The 27,575-nt window shown below is 43.7% G+C and overlaps 1 protein-coding gene across 2 annotated transcripts; it reads right to left on the minus strand.

Moving 5' to 3' along the window:
• Window positions 1–3,627: 3,627 nt before the first annotated feature.
• Window positions 3,628–27,264, minus strand: TMEM45A (transmembrane protein 45A). 2 transcript variants are annotated; one of them, XM_030960396.1, is made up of 6 exons: window positions 27,011–27,264; window positions 14,472–14,681; window positions 12,332–12,544; window positions 11,029–11,213; window positions 8,778–8,923; window positions 3,628–6,929 (listed from the first exon to the last, which is right to left on the minus strand). In XM_030960396.1, exons 2-6 carry the CDS (start codon window positions 14,659–14,661, stop codon window positions 6,836–6,838), a joined length of 828 nt encoding a protein of 275 aa, XP_030816256.1. In that variant the 5' UTR covers window positions 14,662–14,681; window positions 27,011–27,264; the 3' UTR covers window positions 3,628–6,835. The 2 variants fall into 2 exon arrangements, with proteins under 2 accessions (XP_030816256.1, XP_030816264.1); XM_030960404.1 differs by lacking the exon at window positions 27,011–27,264 and adding an exon at window positions 14,798–14,911.
• Window positions 27,265–27,575: the final 311 nt, after the last annotated feature.

The following is a 27,575-nucleotide window of genomic DNA, read 5'->3' on the forward strand; positions in this document are numbered from 1 at the left end:
CTGCACGTACCCTGGGGGAAGTGGTGCTGGCTGGCACAGGGTGAAAGTCAACACAGTCAAAGTGAAGAAGAAAATAGAGTTATTTTAAGAATGAGTTGGAATAAACATATCTTTTTTGTCATCAGCCTTCAGTGGATTAATTCCCATTGTGTAAGTAGGGACAGTGCCTTGCTTTTACATGGTGATTTTTGCTAGTGAGGAAAGGAGATTTGTTTGGTTTTTTTAATTACCAAAGCAATTCTATCTCACTTTAAAAAACAGGCCTCAACAAGCTGATGTGATGTGCAGAGGATGTACAGAAATGCAGCCAAAAAAAAGGGTTCTGGTCTCTTGGGATGTGGCACAATTGTCTAGCCATTAGATACGACTGATACTGCTACTACTCCAGACTACAATTCCTTTAACACCTTACAGATTGTTATGATGTCTTTTCCTCTTATGAAAAATAAAAATGAGCAATGTACGTATTTATTATTTTAATTGATGGCAATCTGCAAGGTACTAATAATGATACTCATATTCAAAATATTCATACTGAAAATAAAAATTAACTCATGTCAGGTGACCAAGACACTTTGTGTTGAAGAAAACTCCTCCAGACATAGGAAAGACTATGGAAATACTGAAATTTTTAAGATTGCTTTTACAAATGGGAGCACCAAAATTGTTAATGCGCTTCTTCAGATAGCCAAATGTCTTTATAATAGTCTGCTTTACTCAGGCTGCGCCACCACCCCAGTGCCAGGCTGGTACAAACCTTTGGGAGGGACAGGGCTGCATGCTGTCCCTCTGGGCTCAGCTCTGTCTAGTCAGGGCGTGTCTGCCTGTCTGTCTGTGGCAGCCCTGTTCCTTGTCCTGGATCTTTCCTCTCTCCATGTTATTCTCATTAGCATGGGAAACGGGAAAGGGAGAAGATCCTCAGTGGTGGATCAGCAGAGGGACACGAGGAGGGCGCAGGGGCCATGGCACACCTGGTGACAGGTGAGAGTCCAGGGTGGCAGCAAACAGCACCCGGGGTCACCAGAGCCCTTCCACTGCCCAAGGTGACAAACTGCACATTCCCCCCAGTGCCAGAGAATGGGAGGCTTCATTGGAGAGGGGCAGGCACGGGGCTCTGTGGGGCAGGACAGCCATGTGAGGGGCTGGTGGCACAGCTCCAGTGGCCGCAGTGTGCATCCAATGGCCAGGGATCCCCTGGGCTTGGGAGAAATTGTGAGGTTGGCCAGACAAGCCCTGGGAGCACAAAGGCTGCATGGCCCAGATCTTCCACTGCTGCCAAACTGAGCAGCAGCAATGCTCAGCTGGACAGAAACATCTCCTCCTCATCCTGCTCCCAGAGAATGCTTTGGAGCCTTGAAATGTTAATCACTTTACAGCCTCCTGCCATAAGCAGTCAAATGTTTGCTTTCCTGCTGCTTAAAGGGATAAGAATCTAAAACTGGATCTAAGAGACACACAGGAAGATAATCATCCCTGAGCAGGACTCTTACAGACAAAACAGAGCCAAGTGTAATTTGGTTCTTGAAGATGGGGAAACTGAGGCCCAGAGCAGTTCAGTGACATTAAGCTCCATCCAGCTTTGCTGAACTGAGTCTGAGGTTTGTGGTATGTTGAAAGCATACCCAGCTACTGAATCACAGGTCTGAGTCTTTTGCTAATAGAAATGCTGCTAGATGAGTGCAGGTATTTTCAAATGACAAAATAGGAAAGAAATCGTAATTCATTCTCATGGTTACTTACACTGCCCTTCCCATGCAATGGAAAGAGCATCCCTGCTCCTTTCCTTTACATGGCTAACATCATCATGGATATCTTTGACTAGAATGTTAAGTTTTGGACTCTTAATATATTAAATACTAAGAGTCCAAAACTTTGGGTTGCAAGCCCAGCTTTGCAAATGGGGGACAGTTTGTCAACTGGGAAGTTGCAGTAGGATTGTGAGCAAAACTGATTGTGAATTTCTAACTTCATATGAGCACTTTACACAAAATACAGAGAAAAAAAATACTTAAGGCACCAGATGGCAAAACCAACACAAATGAATGACCATCTCTTAAAAGATAGTATACTTTTATTTATGAAAATATTAAACCATGTTTATATGATAGAATAACAAACTGAAAGGGAACCTTAACACTTGCAAATTTGAATGTGTGATGCAGCTGCAGGGAGATAAAATTGCTCTTGATTGACTGGATATGTTTCTTCTGCTTTCCTCCATTTCTTTTAAGCCTTAATTAGAGCCAAATGTTTCTTATTTCCTTTCTTTTTTGTTTTCAAGTGTGCACAAAGCATGGTGCCAGCAGTAAACACCATCTTTGACTTTTTTTAATGTGTCAACTGCATCTGAGTCAGAGTCACAAACCAGAGTAAAATTCCAGCAAAGGAGTGCAAACTTTCCCTCCCACTGTCATTCCTACTGGAAGATTGGCATTGCTGTTTCCTGCAGCACAGGAGCCATAAAAATCCCACCATGTGTCTGAGGACCTTGCCCCTGGTAAATAACACCAGAGGCAGGAAGCTGGAAGGCTGTGTACCACGAACACAGCTGCCCCTCCCATGCTCTTCAGAGTGCTGGGAGTGATTTCTTGTTGTTTAATTGCTGCTCAGCTGTATGGATCTGCAGCCTGTTTTCCATTTCTTCCCTCCTCTCCTCAGGGAGGCAGAGGCTCATAACCACAGCATAGAGGCAAAACCATTTCTGCTCCAATTTCGTGCCTTCGTTGTATGCTTACATTGACCTCTGAGCTGCCATCTCTGGCAGAGTGTTTTGTCAGTAAATGGCAGAAGTCTATAGGTGAGAGATTCCTTTGCAAACTAAATTGCTTAGTATTGCTGTAGTATTTATATTTATGGTTTTCATCTACTTTTCTAAACATATTTTCATTCTAAGAAACGTATCAAATATAGAGATCCATGAACTGCAACAGTTATCTAGCAAAGAGGTAGAAATTAGTGTTCAAAGAAAGTCATCTGAGGACAAGTTATTCCTTATTTGACAACTATTTTGAGCAAGCACATATTGCACCTAGAATAGATTTTAAGGACAAATTTTCTGGCAGTTTTCCAGTTGTCTTTCTCCCATTTAACAGATGTGCTCTTTGTTACTCAGTCCTTGGGAGTCAGGCTCCCTTCCACTACTGCACATGCTGAAGATCTTTTTGGATAAAAAACTGTTCTGTTTTCTTCCACCAGCTTTTGTACCAGCAACTCCTACCCCAGCTGCTGTTTGGAGGAACTGAAACGTTTTGGGGAAGAGTACCTGATTGAGGTACTTGATCCACTGAAGTTTTTTAGTGCCTGTTTTAAGGATGAGTGAACCTGGAGGATTCAAATTCCTTGCTGCCACATTTGCTCTTCATTCATGCCATGCTTAGTTACAAGGGAAAAAATAATTTAAATAATAAATTTAAATAATGCCTTAAAATAATATAAGTAGAACACACATCACAGTTTCTAATGACAAGGTAGTACTGACCTTTCTTGAATTAAAGTGCAACTTGTTCAAATATCTGGATGTGTTTATCCCACCCCATCCTCTCCCATAAATGGTTATATTTTTCCCCTGAAAACATGACAGACATCTTACATGAATAAATCAATTTTATTTAAATAAAATTACATGTGTATTTTGTCTAGTAAAAACTAACATATAGTTTTTCAAAGGCACCAATATTTAAAAATAATTTAAATTTTCTTGAGAGCATCTTCCTTTTTCTGAGTGGTGTTTGTAAACTTGTTGGACTTCCCTCCCCTCATTCAACTCAGGCAATACCTGCTGCTTGTGAAATGATGAAGGCTGTACCTTTTTCATTGAGATAGATGCCCCACTGTTCCTGGGCATCACTTTAGAGCACAGGAGAATGGATCACGTGTTCCATGTAGCAAAACCTCACTCTGAAATAGGGTGTTCCTCTCCTTTGTGGCACCATACACTTGTCAGGCACAAACCCCCACTATGACACTCACTTTCCACACACTGTAAGTATTAAAAATTAAATTCCACAAACTACTGTATCTTTGAGAATTCAGGATCTGTTTTTCCTTACATTTCTCCAAGCTTGATAATGCAATGCCACATTTCCTAATGTGAAGAGAGAGCCTTTTGCACAAAGCCTACCCTACAGTTCTGTGTCAGACCGCATCAGCCTCCAGTTTGGGCTTCTTTAGAGGTGTCTTTGCTAAGAGTGGTTGCACCAAAACCAGCAGACATGTGTTGGGGTTATTCATCCAGTTCTGTGATCATTTACAGGAGATTCACAGCAGGGACACAGAGGGAGGTGCAGGCTAAATCCTGCTCAGTTTTTCCCCAAAAAGACCCAGCTCTACAGCCACTGGACAAGGACAGAGCCAGAGTCCCCATCTCCTCCCCAGGGGAGGAGCAGTATCAGGCAGCCACTCTCTGTCCAATGAGTTCAAGTACTGTCACTTTTTGCTTCTGTAAAAGCAGGGAATTCTTTTCAAAAGGTGATTTTCCAAAGCACCTTCCATGTGCACAGCTTGCCCACGAGGTTCACTTCATCAATTGGTTTTATTATTGTGACAGACTTTTTTAATAATCTCCAAGTTCTCTTTGATGCACAAACATCATCTTCTCTGCCCAGCACTACAGAAGCTTTGTAGCTCAACCATTCTAACAGGAAAAAGGATCTGCCCTTAAAAAAAAATCCCCACAATTTAGAGACAACTGTGATGTGGTGCAATGAAGGTAAGATCCTAACAGGAATACATTTGGCAAATGTATCCCTGCTGCAATTAGCAGGCAAGCTCCTCAGGGAGCCCTGGATCCTCCTCCTACAGAAAATCTGATTTTAATGGAACCACAGTGATCAAAATCCAGGCTTAGATTTGCAGAGTGGAGTGAATAGAATAATTTCAGAGTTTGTAATAAGACCACTGTAAAGCTGAGACGCAGAGCTACAAATATACCATACCAATACCTATCTTACAAAAATGTCCTGGGCTTACTAAGGTTTGTGACAGGCTTAACTAAAGTTTGCCAAAATCTCCAAGAGTCTTCAGAGAAAGGCATTGGAAAAGGATCAAGAATTGCTAAGGAAAGCGGTGATCTTTGGCCAGCAATGTGCAATTTCCTCCTTGACATTTGTAAATGTAGAAATGTATGCGAGCCAACTACTCTTGCTTTCCAAAGATTCATCTGGATAATCTGACACCTGGTTACAGGTGTTACTTCACAATACTTGGCAAACACCTAAAATGATTTTTAAAATTAACAACTGAAGTCTTCTAAGAAGACATACAAAAGCTCAGACAGCTTATTGTGCTTTTCATCCTGCTTAGGTTATCTCTTCGGTTTAGAGATACAGCACCTTAATATTTACATAGTATTAAATGTATTTATCAAGAAAAGCAGTGAAGAAATTTGCAGTTTGCATTGTTCCTGCCTGTGAGAAGAAAAGTAGTTTCTGATGATCTCCTTCAGAATAAACAACACCACTGATTTTAGAAAGGCACTGGCAAAACTGACAGAGTAAAATACAGCATTAACAGCATGTGCAGCTTAGAAAGGGGCTCCCTGAAAAAGGGGAGATAAAAGGTAGATCTTAAAATTGAAGTAAATATTTATGTTGTATTGAAGGTAAAGTAGTTCTAGAAAAAGCCTGTAAGGACTTTTTGGGTCTTGGGATCACTTTGAGGTACAGACTATTTTATTAGCTAGCTTTTTTAAGCAATCATTTTGCTGCCATTGAACATGTGGCCATGAACACTTTGCTTTTCACTAGGTCAGTTTGCACGGAGAAAATAAATGCAATTAAAAGTGGTGTTATTTTTTATTTCTCTCACTGATGTTGGTAGCTGGGTATGGAGCTACTAAAAGGCAGCATCTGTCCTCCCACAGCTCACTGTGCAGCACTGTGCAGGCTGCCTGGTGGCTGAAGGGTGATACAGGGAAAGGGATGCAAAACCATCTCATCCTGCCCACAGAGCAGAGTTACCCACTCCTGACTCTGGTGGTGGGTCACATGTCTGCTCTGAATCCTGCAGAAAACCACCAAATTCCACCTGAGGAAAGGAAGTAGCTTTGGGAAAGAAACTGGTTTTGCAGTTAGGTGCTGCCTGACTGGACACTCCTCAGCCTTCCTGGAAAAGAAATTGTTCCAGGGAAGGCAGGGTCACTTCCACTGCCTTGAAAAGTCCAAGGACAGCAAAGAGACAGGACTGGCTAGGCACCAGCACAAACAACCACACTGGGTTTTGATCACCATGCACATCTTTGGTCCTCCTGCCAGGTTTGGTGGTGTCTCTGCACACTCTTCAGTGAACCACTCAATGGGTTCACAGTGAGAAGTTCTTCCTGTTTAACATAAAGCCACAAGCAGAGGCACAAAATTGTTACACAGAACAGCTGCAAGACTGTGGTTTCTTTATCTTGTTCTACTGTTATCCAGGTCTGCGCAGTTATTTATGCACAGGTACTTGCAGGGCAACCAACACACATATTTAGACACCCTGATTATGGAAACTTCATGTCCAGCAGTGGCTGAAAAACATTTTTCTTAGTTTTTAATAAGGCAAACATACAGACTTCATTGTGCCACCTCATCCACATCAAGTCTGTCTAATACTAGTCTGATTTTCTGTGAAGCACGTGATAAGCAATGTACTAGTGCAACCACCATGAATCAATATCAAGCTTACCCTTCACAAAAATAAAAACCAAACCAAACAACTGTGTAGATGTAGACGTCATAGGGGATTGATATTTGCAAAGCAAGTCATAGTAAAGAATGAATAAGATGGCAAAAAAATGTAGAGATGAGGTATCAATTAGCCTAATGGTTGGAGTGGGCAAACTAGTCAAGACATACTCATGCTAAATTTCTTCTTCTGACTCATGATCTTGTTCAGATGTTTTCAGTAAACCCATTTCCATGGACTGAGACTGCTTAACCTTCGAACGGACCGCCCTGGAAATGACAACAGAAAAGATGTCAATGGTAACTCAAAGGCTCATCTGACCATTTTTTACATGGTAAAATCCTGCTTAACTCTGGTATCTCATCAGCTCTCAGGGCTCTAGCTGGTCAGTGACCCCAAGATGCATTGCAAAGTCTCTTTTCCCAGCCCGGCGCTCAAAGAAGGAGTCAGACCTCTTAATTTCTTATTCTCAAGGTTGTTTATTGTATCTTATCTATAAAATTCTTTCTCCTGTCCTGCTGAGGTCTGCTCAGCAAGACAGTCAGAGGCATTCTTCTTGCCCTCAGGGTGGTGTTATCGTTTTATACTAAAAACTATGTGTACAATGTGTACAATTACTTTCCAATACCTATCACCTACGTTAGACAGTGAGTTTCTACTCTAAACCAATCCAAAAGTGCCAACATCACAGCAGAAGATGGAGGCCAAGAAGAAGGAGAAAAGCTGGACACGCCAAGATTCCTCCATCTTGGCCCTTGAACCCCCATTCTAAAAACCCCAAAAAATCTATTTTTCACTTTGTAATAAATTCACTATCATTTCTACTTGAACTTTCGTGGCTTGTAATTCTTCATATAAGGTTGGTAATTGTTTTTTCCAAGGGCTAAATCAAAGGCACAGGGATCTTGGGCTCTGTGCCAGGGTCTCTGAGAACCCTGGCAGGGTCTTGAGTCCTCCAGGGCAGCCAGAGGAATTTCCTGGGTTCCGACAATCAGTGACTCCTTCTGTGATTCTGTGGTTAGGAAGTGCTGCCTTTACTGATCTGTACTCAGCTTGTAAGCTCTTGTTCCTAGGGACATATCCCAGAGCACTTCAAACAAACCTCAGCGAGCCCCCAGAAGGTTCAGTGTCATGCAGGAGCTGTGCACACTTGGGAAGGGGCCATAAAGCTGTGAGAAAGAGTCTGGCCAAACTTCCCTCAGAGGGGAACTCTGCCAGTGTGCCATGATCAGCCTTCTCTGGGGCCTCATCTGAGGCTGCAGCAGCAGCCACTGGTCCCAGCATCAGAAAGGACCTGAGATTGCTGACACTTTCTCAAGAGCTGCCCCTCTGTACAGCAAAGCAGTTACCCAGCCTCGAGTGCTGGTGCCTTTCAGACTGAGACACAAAAGGAACTGGTACCTCAGTGCAAATCAAGACTGGAAGAACTATGTATTTAACATGATTAAATAGGGCTATTGGGATGGTAGGGATAAAGCAAGGGTGAGAAGCATGTTTAGGACACTGCAGGAAAAGGCTTGGTATGGTCCTGTGGACAGAAGGTAATCACATTCTATGATCTGATGGCAGAGGCATTTTTACAGCCAAATTAACACTGCAGTTGGAATTTTGTCAGAATCAGCACTGGGCAGTGAGGAAAAGGGCTAACTTGAGATGTTAGGGAGTGAAAATGACGAGTGAAAAAGAAATCAGATTTTATCACAGGAAATTTCTAGCAAGGAATGCTGTGTAATAATCTTCACAATAAAGTCATGAAGCCTGCTCTGTAAGCCACTTAAAATTAGCAGAGATGAGCAGTTGCAGTCTGCAGGTAAAAAAATTTCCTAGCTCTGACTTTATATGCACTTACAAATGTGGAAGACTATTGGTGCTCATTCTGTGTGAGATGTATATGTGCTATGCTATCAGAGCTGTATTTATGGATGCATTTTCCCCCTTTTTACTGAAGCAATGTCATGTGCTTTTCATTGATTACTAATAACTATTTTTATTTTACCTTGCAAGACAATTACTTACTTCATAGAAACCCTTTCATTTGCCAGTGAAACTTTTCTAAAATAAACCTCCTACTAGACTAAATAGACAAGTCACCAAAGTTTGTGTTTCAAGTAACTTACCAGCTGACAATTGTGTAATTCACTGCAAGTATAAGAAAAGCAAAAGCATAATGCCAGCAATAGCACATGGTCAGGAACATCATGTTAGTGTGATCTGTCTGATTCCACTCTGGGCTTCCATTTGGAGGATAAAGTACAAAGCCAATCTGTAATAAAATAAAAGAGATTGAGTACATGTCATATGATGAGCAACCTGTGCCATATCGTGTTTTATGCTACCCATCACAAGGCAGACTTTAGTTTTCTTATGGTGTTGTTTATTTCTGTGTTTATTATTAAAAACAAATTTGTAGTGAATCTTGTAGATGTGATGGAACACTTTAAACAGCCCTGTGCAGAAATGCCTTTGAAGATAAAGTGACAGTCCCAGAGACCCACTGCTCTTGCCCAGAAAATTAAGGAGCCTGCCCAACAGCCCAGCCCTGCAACCATCACAATTATGCACTGTAAGGAGAGGGGCTGGTGCTCAGCCCTCTGTGCTCTGAACTGAATTCACCTCACGGATCAGAAAAGCTGCCTGGCCATTTGCACTGCCTCCCTTCTTCCCAGCAGTGGCTGGGAATGCATTACATGGCTGGGAAGATGAATAATCAATGAACAAATAAAGGGGAGCCACAATTCTATTTCTTCTGGGCCATCCAAGGGAAAGGTCAGAAATGGAAAAAAATGGAGCTTCCATGCAAGACTGTAAGTTCATGTGAAATACATAGCTGATTTGTTTATTCAGAACTGGGAAAGATCAGATTCATATTTGCGCATAAAATGGGAAAATGGTTAATCCTGTGGCTGTGCAGGGTTTGCATGACAAACACCAACCCTCTGTACTGCTTAATACGATTCAAAGTCCTCACTCAGCAGTTTAGCTGGGAATTTAGAAACTGGGAAGAGGAGAGGAAGAAGGAGGGGAGTGAATTTTGCATTTCCATGCAGAGAATTCAATGAATGAGGGTGTTGATGATGCAGAAAGATAGTCCCTTTACCTTTTACCAATTTCCTGTGCTGCAGCCAGTGTGTGGTTTTCAGCCAGTGTGTGGTTTTCAGTCACACACAGTTGAAGTCTGATGCGGGTGTGAAAAAAGCCACACTTAAATTTCTTCTATTTTTAGTACTTCAATTTTTACTTTGAAACAAAACCCACATTGTCTCTAGAGCTAAAGAAATAATCTGTTCTAAAATTAGATTAGGCAGAAAACAATGAATAAATGGTTGCATCTATTCCTCCTATGTAAAGCTTCTTAAATTACGGGCTGGAAGTTTGCAAACAAGAAAATGAAACAGCAAGTACTGCAGCATCACATTCTTGAGTTCACTTATAGAAAAATACAGCCAGTTCTGAGGTCTGTCTCCATGCCAGAGAAAGCATTTAAATATTTAATTTGGTGCTGAGTGTCCAGTTCTCCTAAGAAACAGCAAACATTTTTATTCATCTTGTCTGGCCAGCATAGAAAAAAGGGAAGCCAGTCTAGACATGCTGGAAGGAAAAATCATTGGAGTGACCTCAATTCCCCACTATAAGATGAAACACACATCAGCAGCAGTGCTCCTATTTCTGTTACAAACTCCTAGCAGCTCCTTAAATCTGTTTCTTGTTCTGACAGCAGAGAAAGGGTCACTGTCAAATATCTGTTATTGGATAGACTCACAAGTAAGTGAGGGCATGGAAGCTACATTTTGAAGAGTCCTTTCAGGAGCCACATCCCTGAAATATCAAAGTTTTGTCTGTTCTTTTTTCTGCACTAGAAAAGCAGGAGGCTTTACATCACCCAGTCTCCTAATGATAATCTGTAACTTAAGTACCTTTTGGCAATGTCAATGAGGCCTTTGCCTCACCTGTCCTGGGTGTCTACTCACTGCTCCAGCAGCTGACAGTAGAGACTCTCTTTGTAAAGAACAACATATATTTCCATGCTCTAAAATTCCTGCCACTTGGCTGGCAAATTTGGAACAGGATGTTACAGGGATCAAAGCGCTCTGTAATATGGAGAACTCAAGGAAAATACTTTAGCTTCTTTATTGATTCCAATAAAAGGCACTTGAAGTAAAACAGCTGCTGCTTCTTCTTCTTCTTCTGTAAAATGGCTATGAGAAGTACTTTTATCTCTTAAAAGGAATATTTTTTTCTTTAAAGGAATTTATTTTCTGTAAGTCTTTTGAGGTCTGTGTTTATATCCATAACCTGTGAAACATCTGCAAAGGGTTAAATGACTAATTTTGGTGAAGAAGAAATTACAAAGGCAGAAAAGTCACCTACCTGCCAGAACCAGCTGCCCTGTAATATGCAGAGGCTTGTACGGAGCATCTCTAGCACAATACTGCCACGGAAAAAAACTTCCAAAAATATGCAGGCAGCAGCTCCAAAGATAGCAAATAGCAGTAACTGATGAACATGGACATCCAGCATGGCTCTCCCATGAAGATGGTAGCAGAAGAGAAAACCTGGAATAAATTGTGACCAGTTTAAAATAATTACTTCCCTTGCCATTTCCCTGCATCTGCTTTTAGAAAACAGTGAAACATTTCAGGCATTTCTCTTTATGCCAGTATCACCTTCACTCACGCTGGCTTTAGCTAACCAGTTGTGCACCATGTCAGTACCTACATCAAACACATGCCTGAGCTACTGAGCACTCATCCAAAACAAGCTTTTTCTGCTATTTCCATAACATTTCTGTTGCTGTCTAAGCAGGTAGGAAAGCTAAGATACACCTCTACAATGCAGGATCATGACCTGGGCAGTGTAAGGACGGCCAAGACTGATGTTTTTGTGATCTCCTTGAAGTATTTCAGGGAGTGAAACAGGTAGCTCCCAGAGGGTCATTCTGCAAGGCTGATTTGAGATTCCCAGACTGTCCTGGATTGCCAAGCAAATTGTATTCTGTTTGCCATCTGTGTGGCAGTTGTCTTCTGTTAAGTGGGCAGTTTTCCTTATCTCTTCCACAACCAATTCTCCCTCTAGGGGAACACCTGCTGATAACAGACTATTGAATGTCACTGCATGACTGATAGGAACTATGGCATCCCATTGGGAGATGCTCCACCCAGAGGGAGGAGCCAAGGATTCCTACCCAGATATAATCTGGAGACTCTGGAACACCAGCATGGCTTCTCCACTGGATTCCCAGAGGAACAGCTGCCTCTTCCACTGGATCTTCAGAGGAAGACTACACCCTTCTACAGCATCCCCACTCTAGCAGAACCACACCTGACACTGCAGGAGCACTGCAGCCACCAATTAGACTGCTACCAACACCCTGACCAACAGGGTGTCAGGTTGTGTTCTGACTCTTTCAGTGTTGTTTTAGTTTACTGCATTGTTTATTTTATCTTTTTATTTTCTTCCCTAATAAAGGACTGTTATTCTTACTCCCATATTTTTGCCTGAGAGCCCCTTAATTTAAAATTTATGGCAATTTGGAGGGAGGGGGTTTACATTTTCCATTTCAGGGGAGGCTCCTGCCTTCCTTAGCAGACACCTGTCTTTCCAAACCAAGACACAGAGATCAATACCCATCCAGAGGATTCATGCATATCCCTGCAGGGAGAGGTAAACTGACCTTCAATGAAGACTGCTAAGGAAAGCATCATCCTGTCCATGGCTGCTGGCAGTGCATTGGTGCCATGAGCCACGATGTCCACCAGCCCTGAAATGCCATAGAAGAGGTACATGGTGGCATGCTGCCAGTTCATCAAGTGGTCCCAGTGCTTCTTCTCGTAGTTGTACAGCTTCAGATGAGGTCCATCAGGAACAAACTGCTCAGCCACCATCCCTGTGCATGAAACAAGAAGAAAAAACATTTGTTCTGGTGCTTAAGGTATAAACTGATGGCAAGTCTTTACACAAACAATAGAGGCAGCAATACATCCCCATGCAGCATAATGCCAGTAAGTTTGGCGTTTTAGAATCACATAATCTGGAGAATGGAGAGCCAGGAGAAATCAGGCTTCAGCTCCACTCCTGGTGGAACTATTTGCATCTTGCAGTTTCCAGCAATGAAAATGAAAACAGCTTATTCTGTGCTGCTTTTTCTTCTTTTAAACAATTGCTATTGTAGTAGTCCTCTGACCAAATTTTTCAGCTGCCTTTTTCAATGGTTCAAACATGAGCATAACACACACTGAAGTCTCCAAAAGAAAGATTTACCATTTCAGTGACCTGCCACATGCAGGATGACAGAGTTCAGACTCATAATTCAAAGGGGATTTTTCCTCTAAAGCCATAAAAGGAAACCCCTCCACCATGCAGAGTTATTAGAAGTCCCATGGGAATGTACAAGGAGTTAGAATTTGAATCACTGCTCCACTCTCTCCCTTACCTTGGCCCCTCAGTGTTTTGCTAACTAGCCGAGGTACTCCAGCAAGGGAAAACTGCTTTTAAATGCTTTATATGATCAATGAAGTTTGGGGAGGGTTTAAAAGCCGTTCTGCTTTTAAAACATTAAAGCTGATTACACTGTTTATAAAGCACAGACCAGCATCCTGCTGTAAAGTAGATATGTAGTAGATATTTGCTGTAGAGCAAATGCAGTGTTGTTCCACCTTTATTTCCAGTTTTCCTAACATGGAAACAGCAGGTTTTACTCCTGATGCCTTTATGTCTGCCTTAGCCAAGCGGTTTTTCCATACTTTTGATTTGAATTGGAATTTCCATAAGTTAAAATAAGAACTTCAAGTGAAAATAAAAACAGTACATTAATGTTTTAGCTGCCAAACTACCTCTTGACACAGACTGGGAGATTTGTAGGAAAGGTGTCCACAATCACAACTCAAAATGAATGCTATTATTTAGATTTTTATCATTTTTTTAATGATAAAGCTGTAGACACAACACCCTTTCAGTGCTTATATATCTTAACAGAGAGGAAGGAAAAGCAAGAACAAGATTTTGTCGCAGCCTGCAGCTTGATTAGAAATGAGGCAATTCTGGGCATCTAAGGAAGAGTAGACAAATAGAATCTAGAAGTGCAAAAATGCTTAAAATTTAGCTATTCTTCAGCTTGAGCTGCAGGTGCTGAGCTCCTCAGATCCCCTGTTGTTTAGTTTATTCACTCTCTAAAGCCAAATCACTACCACACAGCCTGCCAGGATATAAACAAGAACTAAACCCTTTCAGCCAGCTACACAACTCCCAAAACCATCCCAGTTCATTTGTACCAGGCCTGGACACAAGAGAAGGACAAACAGCTCCCCCACACCCCATCACAACAGTCCTGCAGCAATAAGAGCTGGAGTTCAGTCTTTTTGTGTGAATATTTTCACTTTTGACTGAAATTAATCAAAACACCATCTGCATCATTTACATATTTTATCAATAAATCAGTGGAGGCTTCCAGCATCTGAGATGGTTGAATTCAAAATAGAAAAGCAACACCTTCACAGTCTGGTGCTCCCAGTGTGCACACAGGAGCCCCTTGCCTAAACATCTTGTCTCCCTCCCTGAACAGTGAACAGTACATGAACACTGAGATGTGGTCAGGAGAAATCAAGTGGTCAAGAGTTGTCAGGAGACCTCACAGAAGCTCCAGAAGATCATTATGGATGGAAACCCTGTTATGGCCACAGCTGTGTAATTAACAGCCCTTCTCAGTGGTTAAAGGGCAAAAGAGCAGAACAAAAGGAGATTCATTTTATCAGAGAACAAAATTTAAAGCAAAAAGTGTTAGAAGGTACAGACTGCCCTAAGTCCACCTCACTTACCAATGAGGGCAAAGACAGCTTTGATGATGCCCTCCACAAACTCCAGGCGCTGGAATCCTGCCCTGGAACCAAGGTAGCAAACGTTCTTGTTTTTTCTACAGGCGTACTTCAGGGGGTACTTCACTGACCACCACAAGCCAAAAAGAAGGAAAAAGCTTCCAGGGAGGGCATGCCCTTTGAAATTGCCCATGGTTTTCTGCTAGACAATACCTGAGGGAGAAACAAACAGAGACTGGTTATGGGAATAGTGGGAGAATTCTGTGGGTTATAATTTTAAAGTATCTCCTTGCATAGATCAAACGGGTGTCACTGAACTGAGTACTCACAGTTTATTTAAAAATAAATTTGGGTACTTCTCTTCCCAGCCACTCTCCCCAGTTTCACAGCTTTGCAGAAGCAGCAGAGGAGCTGGCCTGAAAGGCAGAGCTGGCAGTCAGCAGGGTAGGAGAAGGAAAAGCCATGGCACACTGTGTCATGCTGTAGAAGTTGTGCTGGTGAAAGAGAGAACCTATATACTCACTATATACCCATCAAATGGGTAAATATTCACTAGTAAATTGTATTTTTTAATTTCAATCCAGATGTCTTGTTATGATTTACAAACATGAAGTAATTATCATTATTTTATGGGTGAATTATGCACCCACCACTAGATATATATTAACAAGTACATCAAATGCACACAAAAGTGCACTTGATGTACTTGATAATATGTATCTAGTGGTGGGTGCATAAAATGTGTGACAAGGTTATTACTTGGTCAGGATTGTGTAGTCATTTAAAAGCAGTGCCATTCATAATCCTCGTAATTCTGGTAATCATCCCAAAATTTGGGACAATTGCCTTTGAGCCAGTGGCTTCTTCATTAAAATGACTGTTCTAACATTAAATTGCAATTTTTCTTTAAGATATTGTAAATTGAGTTATTGTGCCTCATGCCCCAAAGGCATACTGAGTCTCTGCACAGGCAGCACTCAAGAATAACCACTTCAGAAGGATTGGCAGTCTGTACTTTCTGTTATTATTGTTACTGACCTGAAAGTTCAAGTGCCACACTCACTGGAGCTGTCTGGCTATGAATGGAACGTGGAAGCTCTAGTATATTTTTCTTTTTCATGAGTATTTCCTATGGTCAGCTCCGCATAAGAAGTTTTAAACTGCAGCTTCTGGGCCATGGAGCACTTGCAGAGTTCATGTAAGGCTGTCTAGTCTGTGTGAGCCCTCTCCTATTTCTGGAGGCTAAACTCCACTATCCCAATTGCATGAGGAGAAGTGGCCTCTATAGCCACAAAGGAGAAGAAAAGAAAATATGACTGTTCATGCATAGCACGAGTCTGGCCTGATTTAGACAGGATGCAATCCTGCAGCCCCTGCCTGTCCCCTCCCCTTCCAGAGCTGAGCTCCCCCCACTGTAAGGGCTGCTGAGTGGGAGAGGTGAGCTTTAAAAGCTTTCCCTGGATAATGAATAATGAATAAAGTCTTACCTGATTTCTAGGGAAGCACTGGGGAAGCACAAGAGCAGAGAAATGTGATGCTGGCTGCCCAAGCAAGCCCATTCCTGGGTGTGTCCCTGCAGGTGTTGTTGCAGGGTCTGGTGTCTGCATGTGGAAGTTGGGAAGGAGAGCATGTGGAGATGGGAAGCGTCACCTGCCAGGCATGGGGCAGCCAAAGGGGGCACAAGGGACATGTTTATGGACAAAACATAATCCCACTTGGGGTTTCTGCTGTTGTGGGGAAGGCCTCCTGCAGCTGAGGGCACAGGAGCTGGGAGAGCCTTTCTCTGCCTTCTCTGCCTCCCCCACCACCCTTAAAGCTCTGCTGGGTTGGTGCCTATGTGTTATATTTGCAGGTGGGGAAAGCACTGCTCACTCTGCAGCAGCCCACAGCACAGTGGGGCTCTCACTGGTGAGGTTTGGGGAGCTCAGCCCCATAGGTGGGACCCAGCCCTTGCTGTCTCAGCCAAGAGGTTCTTTCTTCATTTTGGGACACCTTTAGTTCAAAGACTCTGACCTGCCTGCACATCCCTGCCAGTGCTCACTGCACCACTGTTTGCCTCAATAAAGGGCAGCACTAACATCTTTAGACAGTCCTCTAAACTTTCCTTTAACCTTTAAAATACTTCTGCTTTTCAAACCTTAATTTCTGAGGTTTATTAAACATGCTGGTTTGGAAGGTGTTGCTGTCTTTTCAGTCACATTGGTCTTTTCCTTTCTTTAAGTGAAAGGAAGAGGGGAGGAGAGGGGAGTGGCTTTTCCTCACCACATCTTACCTCACTGAGCACAGTTCATTGACAAGACTTTATTCATTGTCATTATTATTCAGCACGGGTACAAAGCAGTTCAAAAGGAACAATTTACCCTGTACTGCACATCAAAGCAAAGCAATGGATTAGAAAGATAAATGAAACCTCTGAATAACCCTCCCTTAGGAGAGTACAGCTACAGTAGGAGTGAAATGAAGAATTGTGTTGATGTCATTTGTAGTAAAACTTCAAAAGTAATTCTCAAGCTGTAAATTCACACCTGGGTTACCTAGATTTTTAAACACTGGAGGATTTCTCTGCACTAAATCTGGGCAAAATATCAAGAAACTTTGTTTTGAACTAATTTTTGCCTTTCAAAACAAGCAAAAAGAAGAAAAGACTGATGCAGCAGCTGATGTTCCACATCCAGTATAAATAAAATGGAACCAGAAAAATTACTTTTTTGCTAAAAGAAGTACAATCACATATTATTAGCTTTAGAGAGTGTAAACTTCAGATTGAGTTCATCCAAAGGTGTTGGGGATTATTTGTAGGATTTCTCTAGAAAGATACACATCAGTTCTGCTGGCCAGCTGTTGTGGCAAACCTTTTGAATGCTGCATCTCAACACAGCTGGTTTCAGAAAGGAGTTAGACAACTTATCCTTTAAAGTTTTAGTGAACTTAAAAACATCATGACAGAGCTTGCCTTAAACTGATTAAACTTCCCAATTCGTGAGTTTTCTCTTTTCAGACCTGAGAGCTCCTTCTGGTGAGTCTAGAAGTCACCTGTCAACACCCACTGTTTTGATGTGACTGAGAAGTTTTGTCTGCAGATAAACTGGGGGATATTGCATAATTTGGGGGCTTAGTATGAAACTGAGCATATGGTGAGGCTAAGCACAGACTCCTCAGTAGGAAAGCCACTGTGGGGCCTGGAGATGCATCTGGGAGGTGGAAGGCAGAGGTGTAATGGGAGGTGAAAGGAGAGGAGAACAATATGTCAGGCTGCTGCCTTTCCATGAGGCACTTTGGCATTTCCCTGTGCAGCCTGGGACAAAACATCTGCCAGCTCTTCTGCACAGCTTGAGAGCCAGACAGTTTTGGTACAGGAGGTGCTATTTATTGGGTAAAGACGGCATCAGCATGTTATGACAATATTTGATAAATTTGAGGGCTTATTTTTACAGAGCCTTATCAGTCTGTATCAACAATATCAGACTGATGTTGCAGGATGTGCAAACCCAAGCCCCTCTCTTTTACCCTCAGTGATTTCAGGGCCAAGGCTGTTGGCAGAGCCACAGGACGTTCTCAGCAGCAAACGTTCCTTGCTGCCCACAACCCTCCCTAGAGTTCATCATCTTAGACTGGATATCAGGAATAATTTCTTCACTGAAAGAACTGTCAAGCCACTGCCCAGGAAAGTGGTGGGATCATCATTCCTGGAGGTATTTAAAAGAAATGGAGATGTGGCTCCTGGGACGTTGTTTAGTGGAGAACTTGGCAGTGCTGTGTTAATGGTTGGACTCAATAATCTGAAAGGTCTTCTCCTACCTAAACAATTCTGTGATTCTGTGGTCTGCCAGAGCTGTAAGCAGAGTTTACCCACAGACAGGGGCCATGAGGCCTGGCCCCAAAGTCACCCAGTCCCACCAGGTGCCACACACATTCCTTTAGCTGGTGACCTGCTTCCCAACTTCAACTCTGTCCAAATCCTTCTCCCAACCCTGCCAGGCAAAGAGAGTGGTTCTGATGCCTACAAAAGGCACACAGACATCAAAAGGCACAAAGCTGGCCTCACAGAATCACAAAGAATCACAGAATCACTAGGTTGGAAGAGACCTTCATGATCATCAAGTCCAATCCAGCCATCTCACACCATCAGAAGCATGAAAGGCAGGCAAGAAATAGACTCAGATAGTTGATCTAAACATCCTCCGATGGTTTGGGGAGAGATGTTTTGAAACATTTACCAATTTGATTTCTGATCTCCACTTTTGTGGGGTCCAAGGCAAGACTTGCAAGTGCTGTGGAGAAACACTACATGCCACCTGGTTACTCAGAAGGCTTCTCAATTGCCTCTGGAAGAGCCAGGTTAGTTTCCCTTTGATCCCTTTTCCCTTTAAAGGACAGACAGAAGTTTAGGCAGCACAACCTCCATGTGCCAGAGACATGAGCAGTAGCTGAGCCAGAGCCTGCCCTGCAGCAGGCAGCTTCCCTTCCCTGCACATTCCCCTGCCACAGCACTATGCCCTGCAATTTCCTGTGTTTGTCAGGCCCTGGGGGATTCTACAGAGGACTGCAGACCAGAAATGTGCATTTCTTTTCCAGAAATGACACAAGTTATAAAGCCACAAACTCACTCTCGGCAATGCTTCCATTTCTGCTACACAACCATATGATAACAAAGGTTAAGCTCAAAGATTAAACATCACGAATTTTTTCTTCCATATGCTAGATTAGAAATGATGTGGAGTTTATAATATTTGATGGGAAATGTTTATTTATCCATAAAAGCTGTGGGAATAGATTGTGATATTGGTGAGAATGATGTATCCAGATAAGAGGAGGAAATAACAATTGTAGGCATTTTCTAATCAGGGCACAAGCTGTGATCATACAGCTTTTACAAAGAATGGAAACCAGCAAAGCTGAAACGCACAGACAAGTTTAATTCAGTACCAAAGTTTCCTACTTGCAGCTAAAGATCTATTCTCGAGGCAAGGGCCTTTTGTCCTGCAGCCATTGTGCTGTAAACACCACAGCCAGCCAGACTGAACTGTCTGCTCCAAGAACATTGTTCACTAAACACGCTCCTGGTTTCATGTCATGACTGAAAGCATTTCAGCAATTACAGCTCCACGTTTCCAGATGAGATCACTGCTCTGGTGTTAAGGAAATACTCAGCTGGCACCTACAGCTGCTTTAGAATTAGCCTGGAACTGAGTACTGTGTGTATGAATGAAAGCAGGTCAAAGACTCTTTGAAATGCTGGAAAGTGACAGGACAGCCTTGCTGGGTTTGGCTTAGGGGTGTGGGAGATAAAGATTTTCAGGTAAAGAAAAAAAAAGAAATGTCATAAACATGCATCTCCAAAGTCTGTAGGAGAAGAATTCAAGCTTTGAGAGAATCTTCAAGCCCAGAAGACAGGGATGAAAACCAAAAATCCCAGAGGTAATGACCAGAAATCTATCTGCTGGCCCTAGAAAGAAGGCACTCTGGGACACAATCTCCCACAGTGATGAATTTGGGCCCACAACTTGTACCTCTCTATTCTTTTTCAGTGCCTCACATCTGTCAGAGACTCTTCCTTCCCAGATACTTGTCAGCCCTCTGAGTGCTCCTCACTGTGTTTGTTATCTCTCATGACCCTCCACTTTCTGGCTCTTTCCCTGTTCTCTGCACATCTGCTGGCTGTTTCTGCTCCCACAGATGAGCAGGCTATCTCCAGGGGTTACCCGGGGACAACAAGTACTGCATAACAATCTCACCATTGGCTCTTGATATCTGAGCAGCTGCTCCTCTGGGGATATGAAATTTTTAGTCTCCAGGACTGCCAAACTGGAGCCTTTCTCTGAGCACCACAAGTTCAAAAAACTTACACACACAAAAAGTAAACCTGGTAAGTGCATGGGACACATGAGAGTCATTTTTTCCTAGGAAAGATTCCTAGTTCCTGTATTGGTCATAAACCCTGGTATTTCCTAGCAGTGGCTGAAATGAAGGGTGGAATGTCAGGAAACTGCTGCAGGTACAGCAGTGCTGCCTGTGGTGGGACCAGGTTTGGCTCCAGCCGTCACAGCCCCTTCAATGCCACATTGGGGTGCCCCTCAGGGGTCCCCCAGGCAGGGCAGCAGCTCCCTTCTCCACAGAGGGTCACAGCAGGCTGCTGCCCTCCAGCTGAGGTGCTGCAGCTCCACCCAGCCTGGCAGGTTTTGACTCTGTGTGGCAGAGGCAGAGTGCTGCCAGAGAGAGAGCGTAAGGAGGGACACGCTGTGACATCCTCCTGCTGCTCTTCACTAACATCTGAGACCATCTTCCCTGTCCAGGCCACCCTGAGCTGGGCTCAGCTGAAGATCTTAGTGCTCCCCTGTTTTAACCCAAGTTTTGCTGGCTAGTGACATTCCTCTATGTGCTCATCTCCTTTTGAAGTCAATTCCTTCTATTACAGAATCACAAAATCATGAAATTACAGAATGGTTACTGATGGAAGGGACTTCTGCAGCTCATCTAGTCCAACCCCCCTGCTAAAGGGGTTTATCTAGAGCAGGTTGCCCAGGATTGCATCCAGAAAGTTCTTGAATATTTCCAGTGGGGGAGAATCCACAACCCCTCTGGACAACCTGTTCCAGTGCTTGGCCACCTGCACAGGAAGAAGTTTTTCATCATGTTCAGGTGGAACTTCCTGTGTTTCAGTTTGTGCCCATTGTCCCTTGTCCTGTCACCAGCCACCACTGACAAGATTCTGGCACCATCCTCTTGACACCAGCCCTTAGGATACCTGGATGGGGTTCCCTCTCAGCTGTCTCTTCTTCAGGCTGAACAGGCCCAGCTCCCTCAGCTGTTTCTCTGAAGAAAGATGCTCCAGCCTCCTATCTTCCTTGTAGCCCTCTGCTGGACCCTCTTCAGTAATTCCTTGTCTTCCTTGAACTCAGGAGCCCAGAACTGGACACAGCACCCCAGATGGGGCCTCACCAGGGCAGACTGGTGGGGGAGGATCACCTCTGTTCTTTAAAACAGCCCAAGTCTCTTCAACGAACAACCTCTGCAGGACTCTAGCTATTCCTGGAGTTCCATGGTCCAGCTGAGGTTACACTGCCACTGTTATGAGTAGAACAGCTGCCCATTTTTTAAAAGGTTGCAGAGTTCACAGGTTGGGCCAGGGTGGAGTTCTAACTGTTGGTTATTGTAATCACCTGTCATTTTCGTTAACTACCTGTCCTAGATGGTTAAGAATTCCCCCTTAGCCGGGTGTTGCCCTGCTGCTTCCTGGAGGATGGCACCCAGATGGTGAAGAGGAGGAGACCTTGGAGTTAGCATGCAAATGACATTGGATCCAGCATGCAATGGGAGAAACCCCTCACCAAACCTAGCCAAAAACTGCTGAAAACAATGGGCCAACACAAAATTGATGAATCAAAGTGATGTCTAGACATGAGGAACAGAACCTAGTATCCGCTAAGACCCTTTTCACCCCTCACCCTAACCTAAAGATGTTGGCTAGACAGAGGGCCTTGAATATTGACCCAAGAAGCAAGGGAATTTCCCAATGCTGCCGGTAGGATGGAACCCCCAGCTCTGCCCACAGACCAGCAGACACAGCTCCTCTCTTCCTCCTCCCAGTCACTCCTGGGAGCAGCAGCGGTGTGAGCCCGAGCTGATCACTTTTAATAAAGGCTTTAAAGAGGAGAACGATCTTCTGCCTGTGTTTATTTCAGCCCCTAGGAAGATTGCTCCATGGCTTTGCCACAAACGCTAGTTCTGTAGGGTGTAATCTCTGACTCCTCTTTGTCTTTCCACTTGTGTTCACTTGCATGTTCTTTGCTTCCTAGGAGGGAAAAGGCTTCCTAAGTGTAGTATATGGTAGATATAATTCATGCTATATATGTGTATAAATATTGTGAAACTCCAAGGTTATGTCTTTTGACCACTCATGCTGGGAGCAGAGTCTTATTTCTATTCAACTAGTTCCCGGACAGCATTTAAGATAACATCAGGCCTGTTGATGTATGAATGGGACCATCCTGGGCCATGATTGTCGACTTCCCTGGCAGCTGCACCTGGGTAGATTGCATCTAAACTTTCGGCTGGTGAGGGCTGGAATGTCTCAGCTACTCACAAGATCTGCGCCTGACATGATTATATCTGAACTGGTATCACTCTACTACATACGAATACAGACTCTGCCTGGATGCTCAGACATTCGTCTGGATCTCCGGACTCGCCTTTGTCTGCTCCTGCACATGTATGGATCCAGCTCTACATGTGAAGAGACACAAAAGAACGTTCGTGGTCACCCCTGCCTCAGGCAGAATAAACTGTATATAAGCTAGTTGCTTGAAGCACTCGGGGTGAACTCCTGGGGAAACGCTGTCACTTTGTCAGTCGAACCCTGGTTCACCCAGCGCCTGCACCCGGGGCTGACGCTGTCTTGGCTGTGGTGGTTTTTCAAAATTCTGTTTTTGTTATCAATCTAATAAATTTTTATTAATTTTTTTCTGTAAATTTGGCTACTGATTTGATCATTTATAACACTAGGCTAGGAAAATGTCAAAAGAGCAAAAGTTGGATGTATCAACTGATGATTTAGAGATCAGAGCCCTGCTCTGGAGAGGAAATGAAATAAAATATGCATTGGTTTCTGTTGGCATCCTTTTTATAGACCTCCTCCTACAGCATCTTGACAGTACAGTTGGGGTTTCAGTGGAATGGTCTCATAAAATAGCAAAGCTGACAGGACTACTAGACTATGGAAAATATTTGTAATAAATACTAATGACCACTTGGGCTGTGAAAGATCCTGCATTTGGCACTTACAAAGTTTTTTACAGACTCTTAGAAGTCACTGCAATTGTTATTTATGTCTCCAAACACTTCTTGAAGACAAGAAGATGCAACCCAAAAAAATGGGGGAGTCTACTGAGAAAACTTTATGTTTGAGAGGTCTTCAATGAATGTTTTCCACCAGCAAAGAAGCCATATCTGAAAGAGAGCTCTCTGCTTAGAGGAGGACAGGTCGCAGAACCGCAGAATCAATTAGCTTGGAAAGCACCTCTCACATCACCGAGTCCAGCCTTTAGTCACCACCCTGCCAGCTACACCACGGGGCACTGCCTGGCACAGCCAGCCTGTCCTGCAACACCTCCAGGGACAGTGACTCCACCACCTCCCTTTGTGGTCCAATCCAATGTCTAATCATCCCTTCTGTGAGGAAATTCTTCCTAATGGCCACCTGAAACCTCTCCAGGCACAGCTTAAGACTTTGCCCTTCCATCCTGTCCCTACTTGCTTGGGAGAAGAGGCAGACCCACCCCTAGCTACAGCCTCTTCCAGGTAGCTGCAGAGGAGGCAGAGGAGGTGTGAAGGCATCAAGGTGTGGAGTACAGGGCTTGCTGACCCCAAAGAGTTATAATTCTTTGGTTGCAAGGGTTTCTCCCTTACAATAACTACTGGTGACTGTGCAGAAAAGGCACAGAATTTCTCTTCATTATGTACAGGACCAGATATTGGGGTGACTGGAGCCTTTGAATGAGAAACTCGATTACAAAGAAGACCCTGTTTTAAGGAATCACCAAACACTAACAAAATATGGGAAGCAGAATTGTCATCTATGCTGTGTGCGTCAGTAAGCTTTCATCTTAAGGACAGTCTCCAGTTGACAAAAATGAGAAGGGAGCTCATATCAACAAATGTGAGGTCATTATTAAGTCCTTGATGGTTTTAATAGGAAGAACTTGTTTTTCTTACTGAAAAACTACAAAGAGACTCAGCTTCCTAATGTAAAGCTCATACCAGCTCATACTTGGGCAACAAGCAGGTGACACTTGTAAGAGTTGAACTTCTCCTGTCCCCTGCAAGGGAGAAGGATGGAAACATGGGACACATGTCCAGAATATTGGCTTCTGCTGTGACACTGTGCTTCATTTTCTGTTTCATCCCATAGAGAGCCAGCCACTTGTTCATGAATCTCTGCTTTCTGAAGTTATTCCATTAAGTGTTCATAACCTTCTGATAGAGTTATAGATAGTTTGTGTTGGAAGGAACCATTCCACCTGTCTGGGCAACCAGTGCCAGTGTCTCACCATCCTCCTCACAAAAAAAATTCTTTCTTATATCTAATCTAAATAGACCCTCTTTTAGTTTAAAACCCCATTGTCCTATCATCAAGCCCTACTAAAAAGAGTGTCTCCATCTTCAGCCAGCCCATTTGTCTTTGCAGTACAGTTAGGTAGTGTGAGCCCTCATTGCAAACAAAGTGATTAAAAGTAAATGTTTAAATTTTATGGATTTGAAGATTGTAACCAATTCTATGAGTGCTTGGGGCTTACAGCATTCTGCTGTGGTAAGAAAAATATATTAAAATTTTCTTATCAGTAATTTCCACAAAGCTGTGCAACAGAGCAGGTGGGGTTTGCACCTAGAGCTTTGCCCTGGCTAACCTGCCTTTGTACCTTGAAGTTTTCTCTGCAGTCTTGTCTGTCTGTCTCAGGCTACCTGATAACTCTGTTTCTCCAAGGGGAGCCAAATGCACTGTCTCTACCAGCTATAGCCTGGGGGAACACACTATCAACAGCAGAAAGCTGTGGGGATGAAAACCAGAAAGAGAAGCACTAATGAATAAATGGGAGTGTTGGCAAGGCAGTCAGCAACACTGCTGCTAGCTGGGAGAAATGGCTGGCTGGCTTTGTTCAGCTAGAAGAGACAAAAATCTTGAGAGGTGCAGTTCCATTTTACAGGACCATCTCAAACTTATTACTCTGGAATCAGTTTGTGCTAATGCAACATTAGCAGAAATTGAAGAGTCCTCCATGATACAGCAGCAGCAGCTTCAGCTCCTGCAACCCCTCCAACAACACAATTAACAGAGGGAGCAGACCCAGCAAGATCCTCTTCCAAAACCACTGGCATTACAGATGCTACACAATTTGCCTTAGAAATGTCTCAAGTGCAAGGTGATTTGGAGCAGGAGTTTTAGGAGTGTTGCTCAGATAGCATTAAGTGTTCTAGCAGGCCCTGATTTAGGCATAAATTGATAACAGGGACTTAAGTCTCCTTTTTACCTTCTGGAGCCAAAAGCAGCACCAGGACCCAAGATCTGGCTGATGCTGCATGATGGGATAAAACTGCCCCTGCAGAGAGTCACTCTACTGAAAGCAAAGGTATTTCAAAACCAATGTCAAATTATTTGTAATTCCTGGGTTTAGGAGCTTGTCTTGCTTGGAGCTTGGAAGAGACAGTCAAAATTACTACTCCTGCCAACTGCAAGTGAGCATGAGTGTGTTTGGTCACGTGTAAGAAAAAGGAGCCAGTTGACAAAAGTTCCAGCACTGAGAAGTCTTGGTTCATGCACCTCTTGAGGCTGAAAACAAGGAGCCCATTTTTGCCCTGCTGCACTGGCCATCTGCAGCACTGACTCAAATGATCTTTACAGGCAGATTTTTGTGCAAGAAGAGAGTAAACAGCAGTTTGTCTAAACACAGGCATAATTATCCCAGCCACTCAAGGTTCTTTTGAGTTTTCTTCTCCAGCAGTTATTTCTACCCACAGTTTCCATAACTGTGGAGAGAAATCTGTTTGGTTTGCCCAGCTTCATTTGTAAAGAGAAAAATACAGAAAAAGCCACACAAGCAACCCTGAAAAGCTGCAAAAGACATGTGAGCAAACTTCTGAAAGGTAACTCCAGAGTCAATGATGAATTTGCATCTAAAATGGATATTGGAAACATTCTTTTTACAAAGTACTTGCAGTGACTTGGAGAACAAGTTGTGCCATAATTTAAAGAGCTCCCCAGACAGAGCAATGTAAGGTGATGCAAACAAAGTTATTCGTAGAGGAGAAATCACAAGTCCTAAGTATGCAAATGCATGGTAGTAATCAAACACTTGGTTCAAAAAGTAAAAAGCAGAAATACTTTGGTCTTAAGTACTTCAGTTCCCAAACTCTTCAGAAAGCCCTTTATCAAAAAGATAATATTTTTTTATACCATGTCAAGTATTGTTATTAGAGCAAAATATGATTTATTGATGGAAAAGTTGAAACAATATGGAACATATCCAGGGATGGAAAGTGTTTTTCTGAGGGTTATTCCGTTTTGAAATAAAATAAAGAGGCTAAGATAATTTTAGGGTTTCTTTCATAGAGTAGGAAGCCGTGAAGTACATTTAAATTCTTTAAATTTTGCCTGTAAATTCAAGTTTGGATATATATCTCCACTTGACACATCCAAGAGGGAGGGAGAGGGGAAAAAACCACGTAGTAAAGTTAGAACTAAGCCGAACACTTAATCTCCCCTTTGTTTAACCATCCCGAACCTCGGCTGCGAATCCCCTGGACAAGGGGCAGAACGCCCCGGCTGCTGCAAGGGCCACGCTCGCATTTCATCACCGGCAGCCTCGGCGAAAGCCATTGCTCATTTAAACGTCCCGTCCGCGCTGGTTACCTCAGAAGTGCCCCCGTGGAGCGAGTGGAGGCAAACATGGAGTATTTGTTCTTTCAGCCGGCAAGATCCGATATCCCCCCGCCCTGCCCCGTCCCGCCGCCACCCCGGCCGGGGATCGGGGCCGCCGGGCTGCCCTTACCTGCGCCGCGCCCTCCCTCGCAGCCCCTTCTCCGCCTTCCCTCTTTCCTTCTTCCCTTCCTTCTTTCCCCCTCTCCGGGGGTCTCGCTGCCGGCCGGGGCAGTGCCGGGTCAGGACCCTCCGGCTGCGGCCCCCGGGATGCGCCGCGGCCGCTCCAGATGTTCCCCGGGCGGCCCCGCGGGGGGCGGGCGTTCTCCTCCCCGCCTGGCCGGGAAGGAGCCGGGGCAGAGCCAAAGGAAAGGGGCGAGGGGAAAGCGAGGCTTCCGCGGGATCCGGCGCTGCCCGCCCCCTCTCCTGCCCCGCTTTCCAGGAAAAGCGGCCGGGAGCGGGCAGGGCCGGCGGCCGGGGACAGCGGCTCCCAGGAGCCCGGCAGGAGAGGAAAAATAGAAAAAGTAGAAAATCTTTCAGACATACAAACCTTCCTTTCATCGCTGCATATAACAGAGGCCTTTTTTTTACTTACACACACACCGACAGTCGTGGCTTTCTCCACGAAAATGAGCACCCGTGGCTGTAATTCCTGTAATTTAGCAGGAATTTATGGTTACAGCCCTGAATCCAAAAGA

Source organism: Camarhynchus parvulus, chromosome 1 (assembly GCF_901933205.1).
Source record: "Camarhynchus parvulus chromosome 1, STF_HiC, whole genome shotgun sequence".
In the NCBI taxonomy this organism is placed as follows: Eukaryota; Metazoa; Chordata; class Aves; order Passeriformes; family Thraupidae; genus Camarhynchus; species Camarhynchus parvulus.